This window comes from Aedes albopictus, chromosome 3 (genome assembly GCF_035046485.1).
Source record: "Aedes albopictus strain Foshan chromosome 3, AalbF5, whole genome shotgun sequence".
Classification (NCBI taxonomy): Eukaryota; Metazoa; Arthropoda; class Insecta; order Diptera; family Culicidae; genus Aedes; species Aedes albopictus.
The window spans coordinates 201,379,448-201,405,575 of NC_085138.1; the positions used below are offsets into that span (position 1 = coordinate 201,379,448).

A 26,128-nucleotide genomic window follows, 5' to 3' on the forward strand; every position below is an offset into this window, starting at 1 on the left:
TAGCATTAAAATTACCTGACAGATCATTGATGACAGGGAATCAAAATTTGTCGTGCCATACCCACTTTATCGTTGATATGTCACCCAAAACATACGAAAATAACAAAGCGCCTCAAAAATAATATCATTCATTAATATACGAAGACATAAATTTCCTATAAAAACAAAAGTCTACGCCACTTTTTCAATTCTTTCTAAACATGGCTGCCGTTCCAAGCGAACAAAACTCATGCAGCCGCCATCAATTGATATTACCTTTAATCCAAACCACCTCAAAACAATGATGAAACCAAGTCGCCTTGCATGAAATCTATAACATTTATTGAAGATTGTTTTTACTAGTGATAATCTTAAGGCAGATTTGTTCGTCTTAAATGAAACTTATTCGTTTTATTCAAAAGTAACAGCCTTTGACAATTGTTTGTTTACCTTTTTGAAGCTAGAAAGTAGTTTCTGTACATTTTGCGTCAGGAAGTGCCACCCGAATAGAAAATTATGGTTCATGGTATCGTGCATATTATAAGATGTTCATTTGTGGAATAATAACGATAGACGTAATAATAAATTTATAATTGAATGATTCAAGTCTTTGAAATGAGATCATTTAATACTTTTCAGTTATCATACTATTAATGATAACGATTCCTTCTATGATTATTGAATCATTTTTAATCATCCATTTTCAATGAATGTGCTGTACGCAATCAATCATTATAGTGTTTTCCATTGCATTTAGATTCCTCAGTCATAATCGAAACGTAAATATGATAAGCTTATGAAAACGTACCTTGTGATTCAAGTCTCATCCGGAGGTGCTTGGTAAAATATTTCTGGCGACCGATTCCCAAACACCCACACTGAACCGCTACCGTGGTATTGTGAAGAATATCGGAATATTGAATGTCGCAGATTTTGTGGAGAGATAGATGCATTCCCGGGTACATCCTCCGTCTCTTCGTCGTCACTAAACCGTTTTTAAATACCTGCACCTGCATCGGTTATCACTGGGGATCCATTCTTAATCGATCCGCCGAGAAGAACATTCCTGCTTCCAAAGTTTCTTTTTTCTTCTCACCTTTAGAACATCACTGGGTTTCAGCCGACCGCGAGCACTGATTCTATTTGGTGTAGTGCATAAACACCACACGAGAAGCACCAAAACAGCTTGATCACGGCAATCCCACGGTTCGATTCCCGGTCCTCTAAATAAAAAACGCTGAGGAAGTAAACAATGATTCACGAAATCGTAGCTGAACTTGACAGTGTCCGACAAAAGTGCCCGCAGGGGTGTGCTTTTTTCAGTCGATAAAGCAGATGTGTGAAATATTTCCGTTTTATTTTTATTATTCGCCTTATAATACGATTAATGATAAAGTGATAATAACATGTATAATTCGGCAAAATTTTTGTTCGAGAAATTTGGCATTTTTGAATGGTAACGATACTTAACAACCCATTCGGTCTATCATCAAAGTTCCCAAAATGATAACTGCTATCATCAAAGTGATTCGTCCTATCATCGATTTATAATCCACTTTATGATAGCACGAATCATAACTAAGTCATACACTGTACAATTGATGTATGATACCGTTTTATTCGGGCAATTATATTATAGTTTCGTGTATTTAATTAGTGCATTACTAAAATTTACTAGTATTACACTATTTAGCATGAGCATGCGAAGAGTCACAGTAAGTACCCATTTCATTTTTGATTCAAGTTGCTGTGGCCTGTGTGAGTATCTGGCTGAAGGTTGGACGACAGCAGCAAGCTACTCGCATTTTTGATTGGCTATAAAATGAATATTTCGTCGATATGATTACTTTTGAGCACCAAAACGGCTAAATTAACAGTGAGCAAAAATGTTTGAGTGTTTATATTTGCATAACAAACAATTTGTTGCATAATTTATTATGCACACTACTATATAAGATAGTTCGTTGTTTTATTATTCCGCTTAGTTCTCGTTCGAGGGTAGAGGCTCTAGCTCAAGAATTGAAAGCTTTAAGGAGTTTTTAAAGGAGAACAACTCAGATGAATAAACGAAGCATAAACTTTTAATAAAATTTGATGATGTTATGTGTATTATGTCCATTCAAATGATTGTATCATTTCTAGCGTGTTAGTAAAAAGGATTAATTATAACGTGAATTAAACACTCTCGATTTTGAGTGCATCTACCATAAACATATTTATAGCAATTGCCTTCCCAATAAACCACCCGATCTGTGTCGGGTCTCTTGGATTTCAACTACCGAACGTGAAAGACGTGCTTCCAACGAACTCCGAAAAACCTCTTTATACAAGTTCTCCGGTCCGCTAAAAAGTTAACAGTCGTGTCTGCTATCGGTTGATTAAACTAATAAGTCGTTTAGCTAAAGTGGTTTCTCAACATATCATCTGGCGACGAGAAAAAGGAAAACCAGTGCAGTGAATCGCCCGGACAGTGATTTTTCTTCCGGAATCAGCGCGGAAAACGAATCGGAATTTTCGTTCCTCCGCCACCCGAGCAGCACCTTCGTAGGAGTAGCTAAGGTAAAACGCAACAGAATCAACCCGTGGTTGTCGGCCGGACGTTCCGGAGATTTGGTAGAGGTAAGGAACGAGGGTTTTTTTTTACCCAGCACGAATATTTTTTTGTGTTTAACGAACGCCATTTTGTGGCATTAAGGTGACGCTTTGTTTCTTTTGTCTCGCGAATAAGAAAAGGGACAATAGACAGTGAACAATTGTGATAATTTTTTATTGCGTAGGTTTGATGAGTGTTTTTCTTCCTTTTGTTTAAATTAGCCGTAAAATAATTTTCTGGCAGCTCATCGACTGTTCATCCAACGAGTTTTTCTAATTGGAATTAGCGGTGTGATTTGCAGTTCTGATAACATTATCGGCTTTGGGGAAGTGTTGATAAAGATGTCTCATGTAGCTCCGAACATTGACCCCTACCGTAAAGGGCAGTCATTCGCATCATGGTATAAGCGACTCGGCTACCATTTCCGCATTAACAAGGTGGCGGATGAGAACAAGAAAGATCAATTGTTTCTTTTGGGGGGCGAATACCTGTTCGAGGTGGCCCAAAATTTATACCTTAGTGAGGAATTGCTGGATGCAGCCCCACTTGACGAATTGATACAAAAACTAAAGCAGAAGCTTGACAAAACGGATTCAGCTTTGATCCAGCGGTATAAGTTTGGGTCCCGGATGCAGCAACCGGATGAAAAGGCCAGTGATTTCTTATTTTCCCTAAAGCTTCAGGCAGAGTACTGCAACTTCAAGGATGACAAAGATGGCCGCATCCTTGACAGAGTTCTCATTGGGCTGTCTGATGACGCTTTGAGACAAAAATTATTAACTGAGGACGAGAAAAATTTGAATCTAGCTCAAGCGGAGAAAATAATAACTACTTGGGAAATGGCCACTTCCCATGCTAGAGCCCTAACAAGAGAGGATGGTTCCGGACAAATCGCATCCATAGGCAGCCTCACTGGGGGTCGAGGGGCGGTTTTGCAGCGTATAGCGGATTTGGCGCAGGGCCGAGGTCGAGTGCCCGTGAAAAGCCGTTTAGGTTACAGGCCACAGTACAAATCACCGGTGAGGAACGCCGACCGCAGCTCGAAACCATACAACAGGTACAACCAAGGGTATAACGACCGCACTCATTTCCGCAGTCCATCGCGAAACAGACAGCCCAGAAATGTGCGCTTCGAGGAATCACATCGCCGCTATCAGGATGCACCGGTATACCCTGCTGAGCTGGAGCCGGAACAACAAGTAGTGATCGATCAGAGAATTTGCAGTTATTGCGGAGTGGCCGGGCACGTTAAGAGGAAGTGCTTCCGTTTAAAGCAACTTAAAAAAGACCCTATCAATAATGTCAACTTGGGAAAGCCTGGTTCGAGCACGGTGAACACTATATCCAACATGATGAACCAGATGACGTGGGATGACTCTAGCGACGATTCAGATCAAGGTGATTTAGAGTGTATGCATATTTCTTCTATTAACCATTTAAGCAGTCCCTGTTTACTTGAACTAACCGTTGCGGGAAAAATTTTGCAAATGGAAGTTGATAGTGGAGCTTCTGTTTCTGTGATTGGAAAAAGGTTGTTTGATACTAGGTTGAATGTGCCCCTTAGGACAAGCTCTAAAAACTTGATAGTGGTAAACGGTTCCAGTTTGAACGTCGCTGGGGAGGCGGTTGTTGCGGTTGAATTTCGAAATATACAGAAGAATTTGAAACTTTTGGTGTTGGACAGTGATCATGATTTTATTCCTCTGATAGGCAGAACATGGTTGGATGTTTTCTTTCCCAACTGGCGCAATTTTTTTGACAATTCAGTACCTGTGAATAATGTAGGGCATACGGATGATGATTTAATGAATAAGATTAAGGACAAATTTTCTGGTGTTTTTATCAAAGATTTTTCATCTCCTATCAATGGTTATGAAGCCGAACTGGTTTTAAAAACAGACACACCTATTTTTAGGAAAGCTTATGACGTTCCCTACAGGCTAAGGGATAAAGTTTTAATGTATTTGGACAGATTGGAAAAAGAGAATGTTATAACTCCGATACAAACAAGTGAATGGGCATCTCCCGTAATAGTTGTAATGAAAAAGAATGGGGATATTCGATTGGTAATTGATTGTAAGGTTTCAATCAACAAACTTATTATTCCCAACACTTATCCTTTACCTGTAGCTCAAGACCTTTTTGCTGGATTGGCAGGTTGTAAGGTGTTTTGCGCACTTGATTTAGAAGGCGCTTATACACAGTTATCATTAACAAAACGTTCAAGGAAATTCATGGTGATAAATACGATTAAAGGCCTTTTTATCTACAATAGACTGCCTCAGGGGGCTTCCTCTAGTGCATCTATTTTTCAGCAAATAATGGATCAAATTTTGCAGGGAATTGATAATGTTTATGTCTATTTGGATGATGTTCTCATAGCTGGAAAGGATTTAGAAGATTGCAGGCGAAAACTTTTTATTGTTTTGGATAGATTGTCCAAAGCAAATATTAAGGTGAATTGGGATAAATGTAAATTCTTTGTGACTAGTTTAGAATATCTGGGGCATGTAATTAGCGAAAAAGGTTTGTCGCCGTGTGCAGATAAAATTGCCACAATTAAAAATGCAAAGACACCAACAAACGTAACTGAGCTCAAATCGTTTTTGGGACTAATTAACTACTATAACAGGTTCATTCCGGGGTTGTCTTCCAAGTTACACTGTTTGTATAACTTGCTTAAGAAAGAAGTCAAATTTACTTGGGACGATGAATGCAACAAAGCCTTTGAAAATTCAAAAAAATCACTTCTAGAAACAAATTTTCTTGAATTTTATGATCCCAGAAAACCAGTCATCGTAGTTTCTGATGCTTCTGGCTATGGGCTTGGGGGAGTTATTGCACATTCTGTTGACGGATTAGAGAAACCCATTTGTTTTACGTCATTTTCACTCAATTCTGCCCAAAGGAAATACCCAATCCTCCACTTAGAGGCGCTTGCACTAGTATGCACAATTAAAAAATTTCATAAATTTCTTTATGGACAGAAGTTTACGGTGTTTACCGACCATAAACCACTTGTAGGAATTTTCGGCAAGGAGGGCAAGAATGCAATATTTGTAACAAGACTACAGCGTTATATTTTGGAATTGTCAATATACGATTTTGATATCCAGTACAGGCCTTCTGCAAAAATGGGTAATGCCGATTTTTGTTCACGTTTCCCATTAGAGCAGTCGGTTCCTCAAGATTTGGATTTGGATTGTATCAAGCACGTTAATCTTACCAATGATTGTCCAATTGACTTTACAAATGTTGCGAAAAATACAAAAGCTGATTCTTTCCTACAACGTATTATGACTTTCATGCGCCATGGTTGGCCAAAACGGGTAGAGAAAAACTTCAAAGATATCTTTGCAAACCAACAGGACTTGGAAATAGTTGAAGGTTGTTTGTTATATCAGGATAAAGTTATAATACCGCAGAATTTGCAGAGTGAAATTTTAAAACTTCTACATGCCAATCATATTGGAATTGTAAAAATGAAGCAATTAGCAAGACGTTCTGTATACTGGTACGGAATTAATGCTGATATTGAAAAATTTGTCAGTGAATGTGATGCTTGTGCTAGTATGGCAGTGCACCCAAAGCAGAACATTGAATCAAAATGGACACCTTCCACTAGACCATTTGGTAGAGTGCATATCGACTTTTTCTACTTCAAGCATCATGTTTTCTTATTGATCGTAGACAGTTTTTCAAAATGGGTGGAGGTTGAGTGGATGAAAAGCGGAACATCGTGTTCAAAAGTCATCAAAAAATTGTTAGCATATTTTGCTAGATTTGGGTTTCCAGATATTTTAGTATCAGACAATGGCCCTCCATTCAATGCTCATGATTTTAAGAACTTTCTTGAAAGGCAGGGAATAAGGGTTCTAAACAGTCCTCCGTACAATCCAGCCAGTAACGGTCAGGCGGAGAGACTTGTTCGCACTGTTAAAAATGTTTTAAAAAAGTTGCTTCTTGATCCAGAGTACATGCATTTGGAGTTGGAGGACCTGATAAACGTTTTCTTAATCAATTTTAGGAATAATAGTTTGACAATGGAGGGTTTCTTCCCTTCAGAAAAAGTTTTAGCATATACCCCAAAAGTGTTAATCGATTTGATTAATCCAAAACGACATACTAACAATTATAATATGCAAACTAAAACCAATAACGCCAATGATGATACAAATAACAGAGCAATGGATTATAATACCAAAGAGAATCATGAAGATCCTTTGGATAGTCTGATGGCGGGAGATGTACTGTGGTACAAAAACCATGATCCCCACCACCAGACTAAATGGTTAAAAGCGCATTTTCTAAGACGTATATGTAAAAATATTTTGCAGATCACGATTGGAAACGACGTAACAACAACGGCTCACAGGAGCCAAGTCAAAATCGCTAAGGACGCAAGCAGAGGGGCGTGTCGCAGGATGGTGGTACATGTCGATCCTCTTGTCGATCATCCAGATCCATTGCCACCAAGAACGAGCGACGATGAGGAGCCCTTCTTCGGTTTCCGGGAGCACGAGATGGGAGAAACCAGGTCGTCAACGGATAAACCGAGTCGAAAGAGAAAGATGGAAAGTGGTTTGGCGCTCGATGGCCAGCTACGCCGTTCAAAGAGAACGCGAAGAACAAATTGTCGAAACGATTTTGAATATTTTTGATTGATAACTTTTCATTTCTTTGATTAATGATCTCAGACAGTTAGTATACTATTCTTAATGTTAACTAAACAAATTTCTATAAAAAGGGAAGGACTATTATGTCCATTCAAATGATTGTATCATTTCTAGCGTGTTAGTAAAAAGGATTAATTATAACGTGAATTAAACACTCTCGATTTTGAGTGCATCTACCATAAACATATTTATAGCAATTGCCTTCCCAATAAACCACCCGATCTGTGTCGGGTCTCTTGGATTTCAACTACCGAACGTGAAAGACGTGCTTCCAACGAACTCCGAAAAACCTCTTTATACAAGTTCTCCGGTCCGCTAAAAAGTTAACAGTCGTGTCTGCTATCGGTTGATTAAACTAATAAGTCGTTTAGCTAAAGTGGTTTCTCAACATATCAATGTGTTGAAAATAACTTCAAATACGTCTTAAAACTTATTATAAGATTAAATGCCTTAGTGAATCAAGTTGTTTTATGCGCGATTTTCATAATTAACTTGAAGAAAACTTAAATACCGCATACTAACGGAGATAATTTTCTCTTGATAAAAACAACTATAAATGTTTCATGAATTCTTCATGCTATGATAAAGCTTCCATAAAAATAAACAAATCTAAGAGGAATTTAAATTGTTACTTGGGACATCATGCTAAATGGTGTACATGTTTTCATTTGTTTTCCATTTGCTAACTGTAAAAATACCGCCGCCACGAACACATCGAAATATTACATTGTTTCACTTTTATTGGACCATACGTCAAATTGTTATGCAGTAACTGTGCGCGTGTGTTTTTTTTTCGCAAATTTTCTTGTCTCATGCGAGTTCTTCAAAATCGAACGTGCAAAATGGTGGTGTGCGGCTCGGTGTCCGAGCTTTCGCAAACTAATTCAAAACTGCGGCTACCCAGAGACTAATTCCTGCTACGGTGAAACTGTCTGGAGTAAATAATTAGGTAAGTTTTGTGGGGTTCTATTTGTATTTTGTTTTATGCTAACAGAGTTGTTGTTGTCGCTTTTCAGGGGAACCTCCAACAAAGTGTACTGCAACAAAGACGACTGCGAGCAGTTCCAGCCAGGAGGTTGATGTCCTGTTTCGGGAACACACCTCTCACACCGGAGGAGGATTCGCTCCTTTTCCCGGAGATGCCCCGATACCTCGAGTGATGCGCGTCGAGGAGAGTTTAAGCTGGTTCTTTTCGGCCGACCTGGCGTTGGACTACGATGCGATTTTGGTTCCGGTGTTGATAAACACAAGCATCAGCTCCGGAAAACCCATCGAAAAATAAGCACCAAAGCGATGTTGAGGCGGCAATCTCATTCAGACCGGAAAAGTGAATTTTGAGGTGAGTTTGGTGATTAGATTACAAACTTTGTAAAATATTATCAATTTCAAAATGCTGATTACAGATCCCTGACAAAACGTTCCTGCGGAAGAAGCCCCAACGATGCGGGGGATGTCCACAATGACAAAGAACCGATGCTGGAGTAAACTTCTGGACAAACTTCAGAGTGTATGCTGGCGCGAAAACTAAGTATCAACGAACTCAAATTGGAAGAGGATTCAGATGAGCAGCAGCTCACAGATTAATTCCTAGTGGCGACGAAATTCGGTCGGAGGACCTGCTTTGGCGTTACGGAGAAAGCTGTTGTTGCTGAGAACATGCTACGGTCACCTGATATCTAAGCTTATGCAAATCACTGCTTGAAATAGCGAATTTCCCCTCAAGTTTCAAATAATTAATTATTTTCAACAAATCAGATTATTTCAAGGATAATTTCTCAGTTTAAGCAAGAGCTTCCATCAGCTTTACCTTTATAAGATAAATAATCGCCAGTACCAGATAATTGTAATACTATGTAGCAAGAATAAAGCAGTTATTAAAAAACAACAAATTTCTCGTAATTCATTATATTTATGATGTTAAAAAGACAAAAAAACAGTATAGCATATTGTTCTGAATATTGCTGGTTGCTTTGAAAGATGGATTTTTGATGCACTTCATCTATCACACTATTTTTGTGCTCCAGCACGGTTGCCGATATCAATTTTATAAATTACACATTTTATGATCTTTTTCTACAAGAGAAATGCATAAACCTGTATAACTGGCCACCCGGTCATGACTCTGGGTGAGAAAAAAGAAAGAAAGCCAAATGCGCGGGTTGTCAGATGAATGAGAATCAAAACAAAATCGAGAAAGAATCAGGCGAAACACACACCACGTGCTTATTTGTGACATTTCTCGACGTCAAAATGCTGTCAGAGAGCGCGCCCGAATAAAACGGTATCATACATCAATTGTACAGTGTATGACTTAGTTATGATTCGTGCTATCATAAAGTGGATTATAAATCGATGATAGGACGAATCACTTTGATGATAGCAGTTATCATTTTGGGAACTTTGATGATAGACCGAATGGGTTGTTAAGTATCGTTACCATTCAAAAATGCCAAATTTCTCGAACAAAAATTTTGCCGAATTATACATGTTATTATCACTTTATCATTAATCGTATTATAAGGCGAATAATAAAAATAAAACGGAAATATTTCACACATCTGCTTTATCGACTGAAAAAAGCACACCCCTGCGGGCACTTTTGTCGGACACTGTCAAGTTCAGCTACGATTTCGTGAATCATTGTTTACTTCCTCAGCGTTTTTTATTTAGAGGACCGGGAATCGAACCGTGGGATTGCCGTGATCAAGCTGTTTTGGTGCTTCTCGTGTGGTGTTTATGCACTACACCAAATAGAATCAGTGCTCGCGGTCGGCTGAAACCCAGTGATGTTCTAAAGGTGAGAAGAAAAAAGAAACTTTGGAAGCAGGAATGTTCTTCTCGGCGGATCGATTAAGAATGGATCCCCAGTGATAACCGATGCAGGTGCAGGTATTTAAAAACGGTTTAGTGACGACGAAGAGACGGAGGATGTACCCGGGAATGCATCTATCTCTCCACAAAATCTGCGACATTCAATATTCCGATATTCTTCACAATACCACGGTAGCGGTTCAGTGTGGGTGTTTGGGAATCGGTCGCCAGAAATATTTTACCAAGCACCTCCGGATGAGACTTGAATCACAAGGTACGTTTTCATAAGCTTATCATATTTACGTTTCGATTATGACTGAGGAATCTAAATGCAATGGAAAACACTATAATGATTGATTGCGTACAGCACATTCATTGAAAATGGATGATTAAAAATGATTCAATAATCATAGAAGGAATCGTTATCATTAATAGTATGATAACTGAAAAGTATTAAATGATCTCATTTCAAAGACTTGAATCATTCAATTATAAATTTATTATTACGTCTATCGTTATTATTCCACAAATGAACATCTTATAATATGCACGATACCATGAACCATAATTTTCTATTCGGGCGGTTGCACTTATCGTCACACTTTTCAACCGTCACACTTTCATACTGTGCAGTTCGATTTAGTGGGAACTGTGCAATAACATATTGCACATTAAACGAACTTATTCATTTAGTGTAATTGATTTCTCACTGAATTTATGGTTTTACTACATTTTAACAATTTGACTAACTGTAATTGTTTCGAAAAATGAATTATATACCCACCCTGTGGCATATTGTTTTGCGAAAATTTTGTTCGAGAAAAAAGCTGATTTTTTATTGTAACCTAACTTAACAGCCTATTCGCCATATTGTCATTTGGCCCATTACAATTTGCCAAGGGGTATGTTACAATATACCAACCCTATCACCTAATGTGATAGCGGATAATATGGGATATTGTACAGGTATAGGCCACTGCATTGTTTTGATTTTGTATGGGATTTTGACGTTTCTTGGCCTTGTTGTTTACAAAATTTCAATAAGAGTGAAAGAGAAGGAGACAACTTCGTGCAGAGCCCTATAGCCGTAAATGGTTGTCGATAATATGCATAATAGTAAGTATATAATTTACAACTATGCGGGCTATGTTTACTCTACTATCTATAGGCTCATTCTTTGCATCTTTTTGACAACTTACTCAAGTTTTTTTTCTGTGTACACATGTGGTCTAAAAAGCTCATCCCGACGCAAGCTTAAAAAATGAATGACTGATTGTACGTCAGTGAGTGGCCGTCTGGTGGTTTGCGTGAGAAAATTTTTCATTGATCAAAATAAAAAGAACAAACTCGTTTTGATTTTATTTTTTTCGTCAAACATTTAGCAAAATATTGCTATAGTGAAGTGATGTACTAGTTCAATGATTTATGCATATAATTGAGCATAATTGAAATACTTATCCGCTAGGAGGTAAGTGCGACCTTGGTTTGTGAAGGTTCTGAAGGTGATCTTTATGTTTCTTCTCCCGTCTAGTCAATAGAAGGGGCGACGCAATGACCGACAAGGGGACGACCACGGCCCAGCCGCTGGTACAGATAGGTTACTACACCCTGGGGGCCACCCTGGGAACGGGGACCTTCGGGAAGGTCAAAATCGGCGAGCACACAAAAACGAAGCACAAGGTGGCTGTTAAAATCCTGAATCGTCAGAAGATCAAGAGCCTGGATGTGGTCGGAAAAATTCGTCGCGAAATTCAAAACCTGAAGCTGTTCCGACATCCGCACATAATCAAATTGTACCAGGTGATATCCACCCCAACCGATATTTTCATGATCATGGAATATGTCAGCGGAGGCGAGCTGTTCGATTACATCGTAAACAACGGCAAACTTCAGGAAACGGAAGCGAGACGGTTCTTCCAGCAGATCATTTCCGGGGTGGACTATTGCCATCGCCACATGATTGTACATCGCGATTTGAAGCCGGAGAATCTCCTGTTGGATCACAACAGGCATGTAAAGGTAGGGAAAATGTCATGTTTTGGTGTAGCTTGATAAGAGTTAGGTATTTATGCAACCATTGCAAAAGACTATATTTTACAGCACGTACATTTGTCCAACGATTGCCTCTAAGGTGAAGATATGACGAAGCAACAGATCAAATTTTCAAGAGCACAAACCTTAAGAATCTTATGTCGAATTTTGCTGAAAAATTGATTGTTTAGTAACCCGCTGGTGATGACCAATCGATCAACTTTTCATCGCAATACAAACATCGGTTCTTCAGATTTGTGCTCTTGAAAATTCGAATTGTGGCTTCGTCATATATTCACCCTAAAGAATTGATTTAGCTTTATTATAGAGACTTTCAGCCACCCTAAAGAAGTTGTGTAATGCCTATTCAATACTTTCCTCGATGTCTGAGCATTATAAGCATAATAATGAAGATGTATAATTGTATATACATCTTCAGACTGACCACCCGGGATTAACACAAAAGGCCGAATCACGAAAGGCCGAACCACGAAAGGCCGAATCACAAAAGGCCGAAACCAGTATAACTACCACAAAAGGCCGAAAGCACAAAAGGCCGAATCACGAAAGGCCGAAGGTAACGAAAGGCCGAATGTAACAAAAGGCCGAAGGTAACGAAAGGCCGAATGTAACGAAAGGCCGAAGGTAACGAAAGGCCGAATGTAACAAAAGGCCGAACGTAACGAGAGGCCGAATTACGAAAAACGCATATTCACTTGGTTTCCGTTTAGTCAAATACTCTATTAATTAAAAGAATGTATGTATGTATGTATGTTATAACCACAAATTGAATAGTTAAAAAATAACTCCCCACTCCAACGTAAAATGCACATAAATGTGTACCATGCGGCGTAGCCGCATGGAGGATTGAGGAACTGAGGCGGCAGAAGGCCGCCGAAGTATCCGATATCCGATGCACCGTAATTGCGTCGACTCGAATCCAAGGAAAACAGCAGTTCCAATAGTGTGCTAGGTATAATGCGAACAGAAGTTGTTATCTTTTTTTAAGTCCGACGAGCGTTAGCGAGTTCGGACAGCAAGCGTTTCCCTATATATGGTAAGTGGGGGCAGGATGGGTCACCTAAGAAATGGACCCCTATAACTGTCTGAATATAAATCGCATTTCTCTGTATTTTACCACGACTCTCAGATACACTAGTCAGCTATGATATAAAAGTATAGAAAGGTCATAAAGTTTGAAACCTGCTTCTTGACAAGTAATTTTCAAAACATGACCCATCTTGCCCCACCTCATTTTTACGGGGGCAAGATGGGTCAGCTATCAGAAAACTCGATTTTTCTCCAACAAAAAATACTATATCTTCTATTTTTTCTCTATACATCTAAGCTTCACAGACGTACAGATTACATGAAAAAAGTGTTGAAACATATCGGTAGATTATTCTCAGAACTAGAAGATTTTTGTTCAGGTAGCCATGAACGGACTTTGAAAACTTATATTTTTTGTAGGAAAATTTCAAAAATAGTTTCACAAACTATCAGTGCTCTAATTGCTTCGATAATGTAGGTCACAGAATAGCCTTTCAATGAAGAATAAAACATTTTCAAAAACTATGCAAACATACCGAAAAATTAGGGTGACCCATCTTGCCCCGTCTACACAATACACGTAGTTATATGGAATGTATAGCATAAGGAGTATAACGAAAAAATATTTTATTTTATTCTGTGCAAGAAACGTAAAGAATTTTTAAAACAATATATCACTTTTTTGTGTATCCACTTCGTTCATCTGGGAAAATTATTGAAAGATTCAAAAAATATATAGTACGGTTGAAAACGGTACTGACCCATCTTGCCCCCTGACCCATCTTGCCCCCACATACCATATATAACAAACATAGTTGTTCGGCCAGCTATTTCGCCTTTCTATCATTTATGTGCTGCTGTTATAAGCTTATTATGCCATGTTATGTATAATTATCACTATACATGCCACATTTGTAGACAACAGTTCAAACTTCTAAAAAGATTTGAGTATAATGAATTTATGTTGGACAATATGTATTTGCTTATATGTTTTTTTCTTGTTATATGGTAAAAGTAATGGAAAGGAAAGGGTTAAGTAATAAAATGGCTACTTTTGTAATTCGGCCTTTCGTTACATTCGGCCTTTCGTTACATTCGGCCTTTCGTTACATTCGGCCTTTCGTTACATTCGGCCTTTCGTTACCTTCGGCCTTTCGTTCCATTCGGTCTTTCGTGCTTCGGCCTTTTGTTACCTTCGGCCTTTCGTGCTTTCGGCCTTTTGTGATTCGGCCTTTTGTGATTCGGCCTTTCGTGATTCGGCCTTTCGTAGTAGTCCCGACCACCCGCATAGAGAAATACAATCTACCATACATTCCAAACAGTAAACATGTTCCCCATATTGTAATTTGCCTGAGAACCATCTGTGAAACTGTTGAAAACGTTCATGGTACGGTTGATTTATTGTTACTCTGAATGTTATACGATACTGTTGAGGTACTGTAGTAAATAGCTGATACGAGACTCGCGAAGACGGTCTTCTTTTTCTCCGCTTTGTTATTTTTTTCTTCTTCCTATCTGTGTTGACATTACACGCTAACGCCGCTCAGCACAAAAGTGCATAATTTCCAGACTACACCAAAAATGTGTAACCCTTGCACATTCACAAAATCAGCTCCTGTGTCCGCAAAATCGTTAAATTCCCAAAAATTTTTGTACAACAATCTAGCTACGTTTACTAGTGACCTTGGAAAACAAAAAAAAATCGACATTTCGCATCTAGACGAGTGTACGAGCTGTTTTTAGAGAATGTGTAACTGTAACACATTTTTGTGTGGTCTGGAAATTATGCACTTATGAGTAGGGCTTACACATTTTAGTGCTGAGCGGTTTTACTGTGTATGTTTTGGGCTGGTGGTTCAAACACGTACGTGACCGCATCACCTCACATGCAGTGTGACTGAATCCCATTCACGCACAAAATCATGTTGAGGTGAAATTTTGCATCGCCAACAATCGCCAAGCAAAGTAATCATTGGAATATTTTGTTTTCAATTTATTTTTGGCAGCACAGGAGAAGAAAATGCTGCTCGGAGTAAATTTTGGCTTCAGAATTTATCTCGGATAGCAATACTTTACTCGTTTTAGGTAACGTAATCAAACGGGCTACAACTGACAGCTCAGTTGGGCTGCACTTGACGTTGCTTTTTTTCCTCTTCGCGAGTCTCGTCTCAGGTAAATAGTTGCTAACAGTATGGTGAACAGTACTATAGTACTATACTACTATACTATAGTATTGTTCATGGTTATGCGGGCATACCGCCTTTCTTCCACTTTCCACTGTTACCTAATGGGGCACGTTCGATGTAGTACTAGATTTGTAGTAATGAGCTGAATTTTAGTATTGTCTATCCGGTTGGAATCAAGACCGACATTCAATCAAAAATTGCCATTTTCTTGGTCCACAAGTGTCGCAACTGTTTCGCATCTAGTGCGCTGTGTTGCTGACAACAACGGGAAGGATGCGCACTACCTTTGACATGATTTAAAAACGTCGCGAGTTGGGTCGCGTCGCGACTTGATTGTGCGAAGTCCGGTTTGGTGGCGGCCCGACAATATGGCGAGAGGGTCAGTTCTCTGTTTCTGCCATGAAATGGTACAAAAAGCGTGGGTAGGTATTATAATTCCTTGCCTAATTTGATGCTGTTTGAGCAAAATTATGGATAACTATTTTGTTTATGTTGCAAGAAATGGAGAAAACAACAACACTGTTACCCAAAGTTTTGCTCAAACAGCATCAAATTAGGCAAGGAATCATGACACCCACGCACCATTTCATTGCGGAAATGGAGAATTGACCTTCTCACCATACTAAAATTCAGCTCATTACTTCAAATCTATAGTACTTCATCGATCTGTTCTATTGCAATAACTTTTTTTTTCGCTTCCTAATTCCGTTCAACCCGTTTGTTTTGCATGGGGTGAAGGGAATTAGGAACCAATCAGTAGATCGGCTCCAGAGGCACGTTCTGCTCCATTTGGGAAGTTTGTGCCATTAAATTAATTAGGAACAAAATAAAAGTTATTGGCATTTGGTGATGTCACGGTAGTAGTTGTGATTCCGTCCGTGTATTTGGTACGAAGTAGTTGTGCTTGAATGGACACAACACAACTTTGTTCTATTCATTGAGTTTATCCTGGTATTTGTTTCCAGAAGGGATATAAATATTAGCGTGGGTCATAGAGGTCGATTTTTCGGATCAAGTTTTTTTTTTAATTCCATTCGGGTCCTGAACGACGGTGCAAAATTGAGCGCGATCGGTTATGCATACACTTTGCGCATCGCGATTGAAATTTCTATGGGATTTTTTATGGGAAAACTTACTTTTTTGAATTTTCCTTATAAAATATTAAGATTATTCTGAAAGTACATATGTAACCGATTATATTACAGTACCGCCTCAGATGTCCTGAAAAACTTTGCCGAAGACCGCAAAGCGATCCAAGGCGTGTGACAAAAAATATTACCTGCTGATCGTAAAGAAATTACCATGATCTTTCTCTACAGTGCCATTATTGTTTCTTTCACAGATTGCCGATTTCGGACTTTCCAACATGATGCTCGATGGAGAGTTCTTGCGAACTTCTTGTGGTTCACCGAACTATGCAGCGCCGGAGGTTATCTCCGGAAAGTTATACGCTGGTCCAGAGGTGGACATTTGGTCGTGTGGAGTTATTTTGTACGCTCTGCTGTGCGGAACGCTTCCATTTGATGACGAGCACGTTCCGACGCTGTTTAGGAAGATCAAATCTGGTATTTTCCCCATTCCGGAGTATTTGAACAAACAGGTGGTGAGCTTGCTCTGCCAGATGTTGCAGGTCGATCCGTTGAAGAGGGCAACTATTGAAGAAATTAAGAAACATGAATGGTTCCAAAAGGACCTGCCGGCGTATTTATTCCCTTCCCCGGTAGAGCAGGATAGCAGTGTCATTGACACCCATGCGGTTTCGGAAGTATGCGAGAAGTTTGGCGTCAAGGAACAAGAAGTACACAACGCACTACTAAGTGGCGATCCGCATGATCAGCTGGCCATTGCATACCATTTGATCATTGACAACAAGCGCATCGCTGACGAAGCTGCAAAGGCGGAACTAAAAGATTTTTACGTGGCAGTAAGTCCTCCGCCTGCTCCACCGGTACAACCGGAGCGTCACACTCCGGTCAACGAACCCTTCAAGTCGCCCTCGATTCATCCGGAAAGAATTGCACCTTTAAGAGAGAGACCGGCCACTACCGGAAGTGCCCCGATTCCTTCGCCAAACATTACGGCGACGGCCATGCCAATCGACAAACACCGCGGGACACCGGTCAAGCGGGCCAAGTGGCATCTCGGCATTCGGTCTCAGTCCAAACCCAACGATATCATGCTGGAAGTTTATCGTGCAATGAAGGCCCTTGATTTTGAGTGGAAAATAATCAATCCCTACCACGTGCGCGTCCGGAAGTACAACTCGCGCAACGACAAATACGTGAAGATGTCCCTTCAGCTGTACCAGGTGGACACCAAGAGCTACCTGCTGGATTTCAAATCTCTCACCAACGACGAGGTGGAACAGGGCGACGATGTGATCATGGAGAGCCTTACCCCTCCGCCGCCGGTGGGATTCGGCGGAATGGGCATACCGAACCAACCGACCGGACACCATACGATGGAGTTCTTCGAAATGTGCGCTGCTCTTATTATTCAACTAGCTCGTTAGAACAAACATCTGCTGCGCGCATAAGCGTTTAGTTGGCCGAAGATGCCATTTGTTGATAGATCAGTATCCAAAGTTTATTTTATGTATTAATGAGAAAATGATCAATAAAATTGCCATTGAATATATACAGCAAGCGTAGAGTTTATATTTACTGAAAAAAAAAGTATGCCATGGAAACGGGCATCGGGGTAATTTGGCCAATGGGGCACTTTGAGCACCACTGGAAAATCACCTAAAATCTAGTATTTTTTAAAAATCTACCTAGGAGCTCCAATACTGGCCTGATATTGAAGCGATTGAAACATTAGAACGAAGTAATTTAGTCTCATAGTAATAGTAAATAAGAAAAATAAAATTTAAAATTGTTGGCCAAATTACCCCGACGAGGGCTGAACAAAAACATCTCATAAGACTTCTCTTGTTTAAATACCTTATACTTATGACACACATGTGATACAAGAATCACTGTACAATTGCGCTTGAAATGAGTGCCATACTGAAAATTCTCTCAGTTCAAGTCAGTCTTGTTAGAATTTTCTTGACACTGCGTACCGTTGTACAGGAATCACACTCGTATCACATGTCTGTCTGGGGTAATATAACATTCAAATTAGTTTGTTTTCTGTACACTTTAAGTTGATACTATATGATTCAACATCAAGCGAAGCATATTAAGTTTGTATTGCATAAGGCGATATAAATTCTTTATTGAAAATAGGGTGCTCATATTACCCCGACGGTTCAAAATCGACCCAAAAACAACACTTTTTTCAAAAATCATTTTTTGGCATTTAAACACGATTAGACCATGATATTTTTATGCAACTAGTATAGTATTATCAGAAACATTGTGACTATACGATGTACGAAAGATTAAACGTTGTTTTTTTGCATCTCCAATGGACTTTTGCTTAATGTGGCTGTGGTCAAATTACCCCGATTTATCCTACCTATATAAAAATTGAGTCCATCTTTCAAAAAACTTTGCTTTTTTTATATGATTTGAAATTGATTGGCTCTTTTCTATGTATGAGCATTTCTGAGTTTGCGTTATAATTTACACCTGATGATCGTAATAAGATGTTTTCAAATAAATTGATGAGCTCACTAACGCTAGTGCCCATATAGCCACAGCTGTGGAGGCGTAGGCACAGACGTAACACTGGCCAGCTTTCTATCGACCATGCTTTTAACGATCAATTTAAGTCTTCGCAAGCGTAGAAGCAATGAACGGGAGCGTGGTAGACGAGCATCGTCAACAAAACACGTAAAGGTAATCGAAGGTAACATCAACTAGGAGCTCAAGCAGTTTTTCCTGAAGCTCTGGAAGTCGACTCTAACGGAAAAGCATGACCATAACAAGCTGAAGGCATTAGCAGCAGTAGAACCCGTGAAGCTGATGGCATCAAAGTTAACCCAGACTGAGGACTTCGCCTTCACGGGTAGCTCAACAAAGACGCCAGATGCGACTGCATAGTGCATACTCAAAGCAGTCACTCGAGGTCACTAGTAAAAGCGCGCAAGGGAGCCGTCGAGAGATAAGTTACAGCTACCCTGCGGCACTCACAAGGCCAAAAGAGTGTTAATATCTGAAACATACAGACAGCAAAGCCCGAAAGTCGGACCCAGCCGGACGTCCCAGAGGGTAGGTAGCAATAAGTTATGACGCGACTTGTGTGAGTGCTCACTCAACAGCCACAAGTCAGGATCGATCAGGGGTGGAAGAAAGAGAAGTAGTCAGGTAAAGCAGTAGCCAGCAAGCGAGATAAGGGCTACGATTTCATCATCAAGACCGACGAGTCCAAGCATTTGGAGGGTGATATCAAATAAGAGCAGTTCCACGATTATCAGTAGAAAAACATTTATCTACAGTAAACAATTCAACCTTACCTTTCAGTCCAGGGGTGGCCACATTTTCTCAACATCCGAATGACATGATACGGGCAGAAATTGCTGATACTCTGACAGTAGAACTGCAAAATGAGTGTCGTTAGTTTATATTTAGGATTGAGGACACTTGAAATTCATTGAAACGTACAGTTCTTTTCCGCTTTCCAAAGTTCCTCCAAGCGGCTCCTGTCGTAGACTTCGTTTTGCTGTAGCGTCCGGACGAAGTTGGTAATCCGGGGAATCGATGAGGAAAACGATTTCAGCACTGATTCCGGCGATGAAAGGAGCGATTTTCTAAACTGCTTCAGCTTAGGATAGACGGCACCGGCGAGAAGAAACTTGGTGAAAAATCTGGAAATTGACGAAAGGATGACCATGTGGTATAAGACAGTTTCTTCTGTTTTACTACTGTATTTTTTTGTGAGAAAGCTGCCAATTCTTTTAAAAAATAAGCTTTTTCAGATAATGTCAAAACATGATTTTCCGTTGAAACTACTTAGGCGAAAAGAAATTCGCTCCGTATAAAATGAAGATATGACGAAGCCACACCTCAAATTTTCAAGAGCACAATTCTGAGGAAAAGAATGTCTGTTTGCACTGAAAAGTTGCTCGATTGGTAACCAATCGATCAAATTTTCAGTGTAAACCGGCACACGCTTCTTCAGATTTGTGCTCTTGAAAATTCGAGGTGGCTTCTTCACCATAAGACGCTGATTCTTTTTGCGGCCCTCTACGGCAAGCTCTACGATCATGACCCGTCTCCAGTTAATCTTAAAGGCTTCGGATCGGGATCGCCAATCTGGAGACAGCGGGTTCGATTCCCGCCATGAACGTTAACGAGGCAGACCGCAAAGTTTTCGGAGTTTTTTGAGCTTTTTGTGACTCAGGCGCATGAATTACTGGTTGTGTCACGTGTTCAAAGAAGCGAATACATATTGTGATACAAATTAAATATGAGAAGTTTGAGTGGGCTGGACACAAAGAGCGAACGTCGGAAAAAAAAAAATCGAAAAAAAAAAAATTCAGACAGCAATTATAAAAAGGTGGGCTACCATGGCATCCTAAACGTCCAAGAAAACTGAAAGCACCTACATATCGAAAAGAAGATGGCGCTCTACTATACGCTTGGCGCTGAAGTAAATCTACGATGCTCAAGCAGGGATGACATGTTGCTCAGTGAGTGTGCAAGTGTGCGCGGTTTTGATATGAAAATGAGCAGCTACTTATACTTACTGACACCGCAACGTATCCCTCGGCATGTCAACCTCCGCCGGCGGAAGTTCCCAGCCAGCTTTGCCAATTGTAGCCTGTACCCAACAAACGATGCTATCGTCTGTCAATCGGTACGTCGGTTCCGGTTCATCTAACACCTTCACGATGTTGCAGTACTTGGGTATCAGCTGAACCAACCATTCTGGTTCGATGGCCGTGATGCCTCGGATAAACATTTTGGCCTTGTCGCCCTCCACCGTTTCGTACGCCTCTTGATAGCACACCCATTCTGGATCCCGTTTGCGCAGAACCGAACTCGAATGCATAAATACAGGATCCTCCATGTTCGGCAGATTGTAGCCGTGCTTGAACTTGATCCGATCGGCCTTGAGCTTAATTTCTGACTCTGGGATCTTGTGAGCAATTTGGTCAGCCATACCGATCAAAATCAGCTGACGCAGCAGTTTCGCTTGGGTGTCACTGGGAGGTGGCATGGCCGGATCAACTGTAAGGTTCAGATCCTTGAGGTTAGCATTAACTTCGTTCGTCAGTTGTACCCGTAGCTTGCGGATTTCCTTGACGGCCTTTAATCGGATGCCGTTTTCTTCGCAGTACTCCGCAAGTCGGCCTTTACTGTTGGCGAACTCCGCTGCGCCAACGGCCCTAAGCAGAATCATAGGATCCCCGAGCAAAAGGGAATGTCCAGTTCCAGCCCAGGCTTTCCTCTTCGTTCGCCACTTTTGATGATCGGTCGAATCCTCTGATAAGGACACTTCCTGGAATATCTCCTGCACCGACAGGGCAGCCACCATACATATCGCGTACGGAAGGAGACCATGCTGATGACTGAGAGCCAACATTTTACCAAACCGTGGTGCAACAGGAAACGCGGCAATTGTTCGGCCGAGCTTAGTTATCCGACTAAGAGTCTGTGACTTGTTCTTATTATTCACGATACTCTCCTGCAGAGCGTCCATCATGATCAATCGCTTCTCAGCCACTTCCAATTGGGTACGATCCGGTGGAGACGGGAATGGGAAATTGACAACCTTATCGATTCCCATGCACTTCATCTGTAGCATCAAATCATCCACTGGTTTCTTCTGAATCTCCGGCTGTGAGAATTCTACGAATTCATCGTTGAACACGGCACTAGAATACAGTCGATAGCAGTGACCGGGAGCTACTCTACCAGCTCGGCCAGCTCGCTGGTTGGCCGACGCCTTGCTTATGTACGTTACCACAAAGGCCGTCACCCCGGTCACCTTATCGTATAGTTTGGTCTTTTGTCTTCCGCAGTCCACCACGTACTTGATCCCAGGAATGGTAAGGGAAGTCTCAGCTACGTTTGTTGCCACGACACAGAGACGCGTTCCCTCTGGAGGTTCCTCGAAAACCTTTTGCTGCTTTTCTGAGGATAGTATGGAGTACAGGGGCAGCACCCACAATGGTTGACTTTTGTTCAGTTCCGAGGTGTTCAAGTCCTCGTCGAAATCAGATTCCAAGTCGGTCAGTTCGCCGTCGCTGTTGTCATTGAGCTCAGCGTCTTCATCGTCCTCTCGTTGATCCGCTTCGGCGTCATCCCAAGGGAGCTGGTAGTTGTCCAGATTTATCTTCGGCAGGTCTACGCGTACCGTTTCTGCTTGCTGCTGTTTGACCTGAAATTTTGAAGGTTTACAATTTAGAACCTATAATCTTGTCATGTTGTATGTAGTGTAGGATACATATACGTTATAACGAGCTGAGCCGAAAACCGAGAACAAAATTTTTGTTAAAAGTGATTCGAATTTTTATATTTATATATATTAATATTGCACTTAGAAAATTTTTGGAAATCATTTCAGGAAACACTTCATGCAAGAAAATCAAAATCTATCAACAATACAAGAAGTTCCGTCACGTATCTTCTAGTTGTGGTGGCAAAATGGAAAATCCCACTTTCGAATATTAAAGAGAGCAATCGATAAGTTCTCTCTTTCGAAGTAAAGAGTAAAAGCATGAGAAATGTAGCTTGCTAGGCTGATGAAGCATTTGAATAAAGTAGAAGTATTCTGACAACGAAGTCGACCGGTTGTATTCTATGAGAATAGAAAGTTACGTCTTATCCCACGTCTTTTAGTTAGTGAGTCCGCTTTGTCTTTCAGTCCGCTTAGTTGAACGGAACACTAGTCACTCGATGTCTCGACTAGACAGCCTTTTTTCCGGGAAGATGTGTCATGACAGAAATGTTCTCACGCCGTTTGCAAGGATAGTAGCGGTGTTGAACATTGTAACATTGTTGAACATGTAACGTTTTCTCCTTGGCAGCAAAATGACAATGACATTACTGTTTAGTGGAGACGTGGTGGGGTGCCGAACGGTTAGTCGAATCGATTCCCGTTGCTCTATTGTTAGTAGGATGCCAATCTCAAATTCTCCTACATTGCATAGACTAGAAATTTAATCGTTCATATGCTCACTTGCGGTGCACAATCGACTAAAGTTATAGCACCGTCAGGACAGTGGCAATTAGTATTCTGATCTTAAAAATAGCAAAAATTACACGTAGTTCCGAATCACCTTAAGTAGTGAACAAAGGCGATCTCTTCCTACCGAGCTATCGGTCCTCTGCTGTTCCTTCGACGGGACTTATATTCTTTTCGGGAAAACAACATTCGGGGAACTGACAATAAAAGCACAATCGTTCTGAATAGCAGAACAATTTCTGAATATCTCGACAGTATCCCATATCTGTTGATAATCTATGAACTTTAATTAGCTTTTAGTGTTGATTGTGCCACATATTACTCTACAACCAAAATAAAAGGAATTCTAGTCACTAACAGATCCTTTGAAAACTGAAAAATAGTTTGGATGATCTAGAACAGTCCCCTGGTGTAGTACGTTAACAGCTTACCTTCTTTTTCTTCTTCTCCAACTTGGCAGCCTTCTTCGGATTGACCATCTGTTTCAGCTGTTCTTCGTCATCATCGGAAGCTTCGCCGGCGACGGGCGACGATTCATCGGAGTCTTTCACCTTCGGCACCGCCCGATTGGTTTCCCCTTTGAAAGGAAACGCCTTACGTAGCTTCCGAACCACATAGTTGACCTCTTTTTGGCCGGTGAGGAACACGAGCATTCCTCCCTCAGGCAGTTTGGTGTGGATTTTTACCGTTTTCAAGTAGGCTTCCCGGACGTAGTCCGCCGGTGTCTTTTTGCTAAAGTGGACGGTTACCGGAAACTGACGAGATTCCACGTTGATAACCGGAGGGATTTTGCCGAAGAGTGTGCGGTTTTCGGTGAAGTCTTTTACTCGCATCGTGGCGGACATGATGATCAGCTTCAGGGGTTTGTTTTTCTTGACACGGAGGATCACAATCCGGGAGAGTAGCCCGACTAGAATGTCCGTGTAGACGCTCCGTTCGTGCGCTTCGTCAAGGATTATTACCGAGTAATGCGACAGGAGGAAATCATTTTCGATCTCTTTAAGTAGGACGCCATCCGTTACGAATTTGATCCTGGTGCGATCGGATACATTGCCCTCGAACCGAATCAGATAGGAAACCACATCCGTCGGAAGGTTCATTTCTGTAGCCACTCTCTTGGACATGGAGATAGCAGCGACACGCCGAGGTTCGGTTATAGCAATTAGACCCCGGTCCGGATTGGCATAGCCTGCTTCGTACAGGAACTGAGGCACCTGGGTAGTTTTGCCACTTCCAGTCTCTCCGGCCAAGATTACAATTGAGTTTTCACTAATCGTTTCCATGATGATTTGCTCCTCGGCCAGGATGGGAAGCTTCAAACGCGCTGCTTGTATTTTTGGATCACGTTCAACGTGAACGTAGGTTGCCGGCTTCCGGTCTACGATTGTTTCCTTGAGTTTCGCTTTGGTTTGGACCGATTCTGTTGAAGTTTCAGTCTTCATCGGAGTTTCGGTAGTTGGAGGCGGCACAGATTCAGCAATAGAAACTTCCCTTTCCTCTGCATCGTCGCACTCCTGTGCTTCCTCATTCATTGGAACTTCTTCGTCGTCTTCTAAATCAGACTCTTCCTCGGACGATGAACTCTCATCCTCCAGCCCGATAGTGTTCAAATCTTTTTCAGCTTCCATACCCTCATCATCACTATCTTTACTTCCTTTCTGTGCTCGTAACAACGCCAGTCGCTGCTTCCGCATTCCAACTAAACTCTTCAGCTTCTTACTACCACTCTCTGAATCCACAACTTCCTTGGATTGCTCCACGACTACACCATGCTTCTGCTCCCGGAACAACTGTTTCAACCCCTTCGTCTGAACGGCACTCAATTTTGTGTAGCTTTTCAAATCTTCCGACGAGGCTTGCACTTCAGCTAGTGCACTGATCAACGACGAACGGTTTTCCTTCTTGCGTTTCTGATCGACAATCTTCTCCAATCGCTTTCGCTGCTTCTTGGACAGTATCTTCGTCACAGTGGCTTTATCCTGTTTGATTTTGGTCGGCCGTTTTTTCGACGGCAGAACCAACATGTTGGCGTTGTCCGGCCCACCGTATCCATCATCTCCCGAGGCATCGAAGTCTAATTTTATCTATAGTTTGGATCGAATAACAGGCAAATTATTGCAAGCACATGACACAAAATCTCATTACCTGTTTTGTGCTGGTATCATCTATGACTGTTTCGACCTGCTGGCGACCTTTTTCGTTAAATCGTCGTTTTCCCATAACTGCAATTAACTGTGCCACTTGATTGATAGCACCAAATAAGATAAAATCCAAGTTTTTCAATCAAAAACCCACAAAATTATGCGCACACACGAGAATCGAACCACCTTTTGATAATCGCTATCGTTTGTTTACAAACAGTAGCACGTGCGGGCGGGGTGAGCGTGAGTGCCACTCTGCTTTGCTGTCAAGAGCAACCCATGTGGAAAAGTTTATTTGAGTTCCCAGACTGTACTGTGATAACGGCGAACTCAATATTATTCGTGCGCATTTGAAAATCAGGGATGTACCCGAATAAAAAATACAGTAGAAAAACCGAATGTTGTATTGTTACAGTACTATTTAGAACCATATTGTTACAATAAACACCACTGTAAAAATAAAAAATACAAAAACAATAAGATGTAATGTTAGACACCATACAGTGAATTGTAAATGAGATTTTTACAATATACTATACGGGTTGTTAAGTATCGTAACATGTTGGCAACCCGGCCTTGCAT

At 40.9% G+C, this 26,128-nt stretch overlaps 2 protein-coding genes and 1 long non-coding RNA gene across 3 annotated transcripts; 2 read left to right on the plus strand and 1 right to left on the minus strand.

The window, feature by feature from the left end:
* The first annotated feature begins 7,902 nt into the window (after nt 1–7,902).
* Nucleotides 7,903–9,199, plus strand: LOC134284248 (uncharacterized). The gene is made up of 3 exons (XR_009995718.1): nt 7,903–8,197; nt 8,265–8,587; nt 8,652–9,199. It is a non-coding gene; the product is annotated as an uncharacterized LOC134284248 (long non-coding RNA).
* Nucleotides 9,200–11,320: 2,121 nt separating this feature from the next.
* On the plus strand, nt 11,321–17,971 carry LOC109404485 (5'-AMP-activated protein kinase catalytic subunit alpha-2). Its single transcript, XM_029863250.2, has 3 exons — nt 11,321–11,527; nt 11,591–12,078; nt 16,669–17,971. The coding sequence occupies exons 2-3, from the start codon at nt 11,611–11,613 to the stop codon at nt 17,836–17,838; spliced, it is 1,638 nt and encodes a 545-aa protein (XP_029719110.1). The 5' UTR covers nt 11,321–11,527; nt 11,591–11,610; the 3' UTR covers nt 17,839–17,971.
* A 1,711-nt stretch (nt 17,972–19,682) lies between these two features.
* LOC109404488 (probable ATP-dependent RNA helicase kurz) lies at nt 19,683–25,823 on the minus strand. The gene is made up of 5 exons (XM_029863251.2): nt 25,551–25,823; nt 23,837–25,489; nt 20,962–22,598; nt 19,877–20,079; nt 19,683–19,811 (listed from the first exon to the last, which is right to left on the minus strand). Exons 1-5 carry the CDS (start codon nt 25,623–25,625, stop codon nt 19,732–19,734), a joined length of 3,648 nt encoding a protein of 1,215 aa, XP_029719111.2. The 5' UTR covers nt 25,626–25,823; the 3' UTR covers nt 19,683–19,731.
* Nucleotides 25,824–26,128: the final 305 nt, after the last annotated feature.

Excerpts from the sequence above, each read along its gene's own strand:
- LOC109404485 (XM_029863250.2), top strand. The coding sequence starts at position 11,611 with ATGACCGACAAGGGGACGACCACGGCCCAGCCGCTGGTACAGATAGGT. Across the intron at positions 12,079-16,668 it reads ATCACAACAGGCATGTAAAG|ATTGCCGATTTCGGACTTTC; the intron begins GTAGGGAAAATG and ends TTTCTTTCACAG.
- LOC109404488 (XM_029863251.2), bottom strand. The coding sequence starts at position 25,625 with ATGGGAAAACGACGATTTAACGAAAAAGGTCGCCAGCAGGTCGAAACA. Across the intron at positions 25,490-25,550 it reads ATGATACCAGCACAAAACAG|ATAAAATTAGACTTCGATGC; the intron begins GTAATGAGATTT and ends TCCAAACTATAG. Across the intron at positions 19,812-19,876 it reads TTGGAAAGCGGAAAAGAACT|TTCTACTGTCAGAGTATCAG; the intron begins GTACGTTTCAAT and ends CTCATTTTGCAG.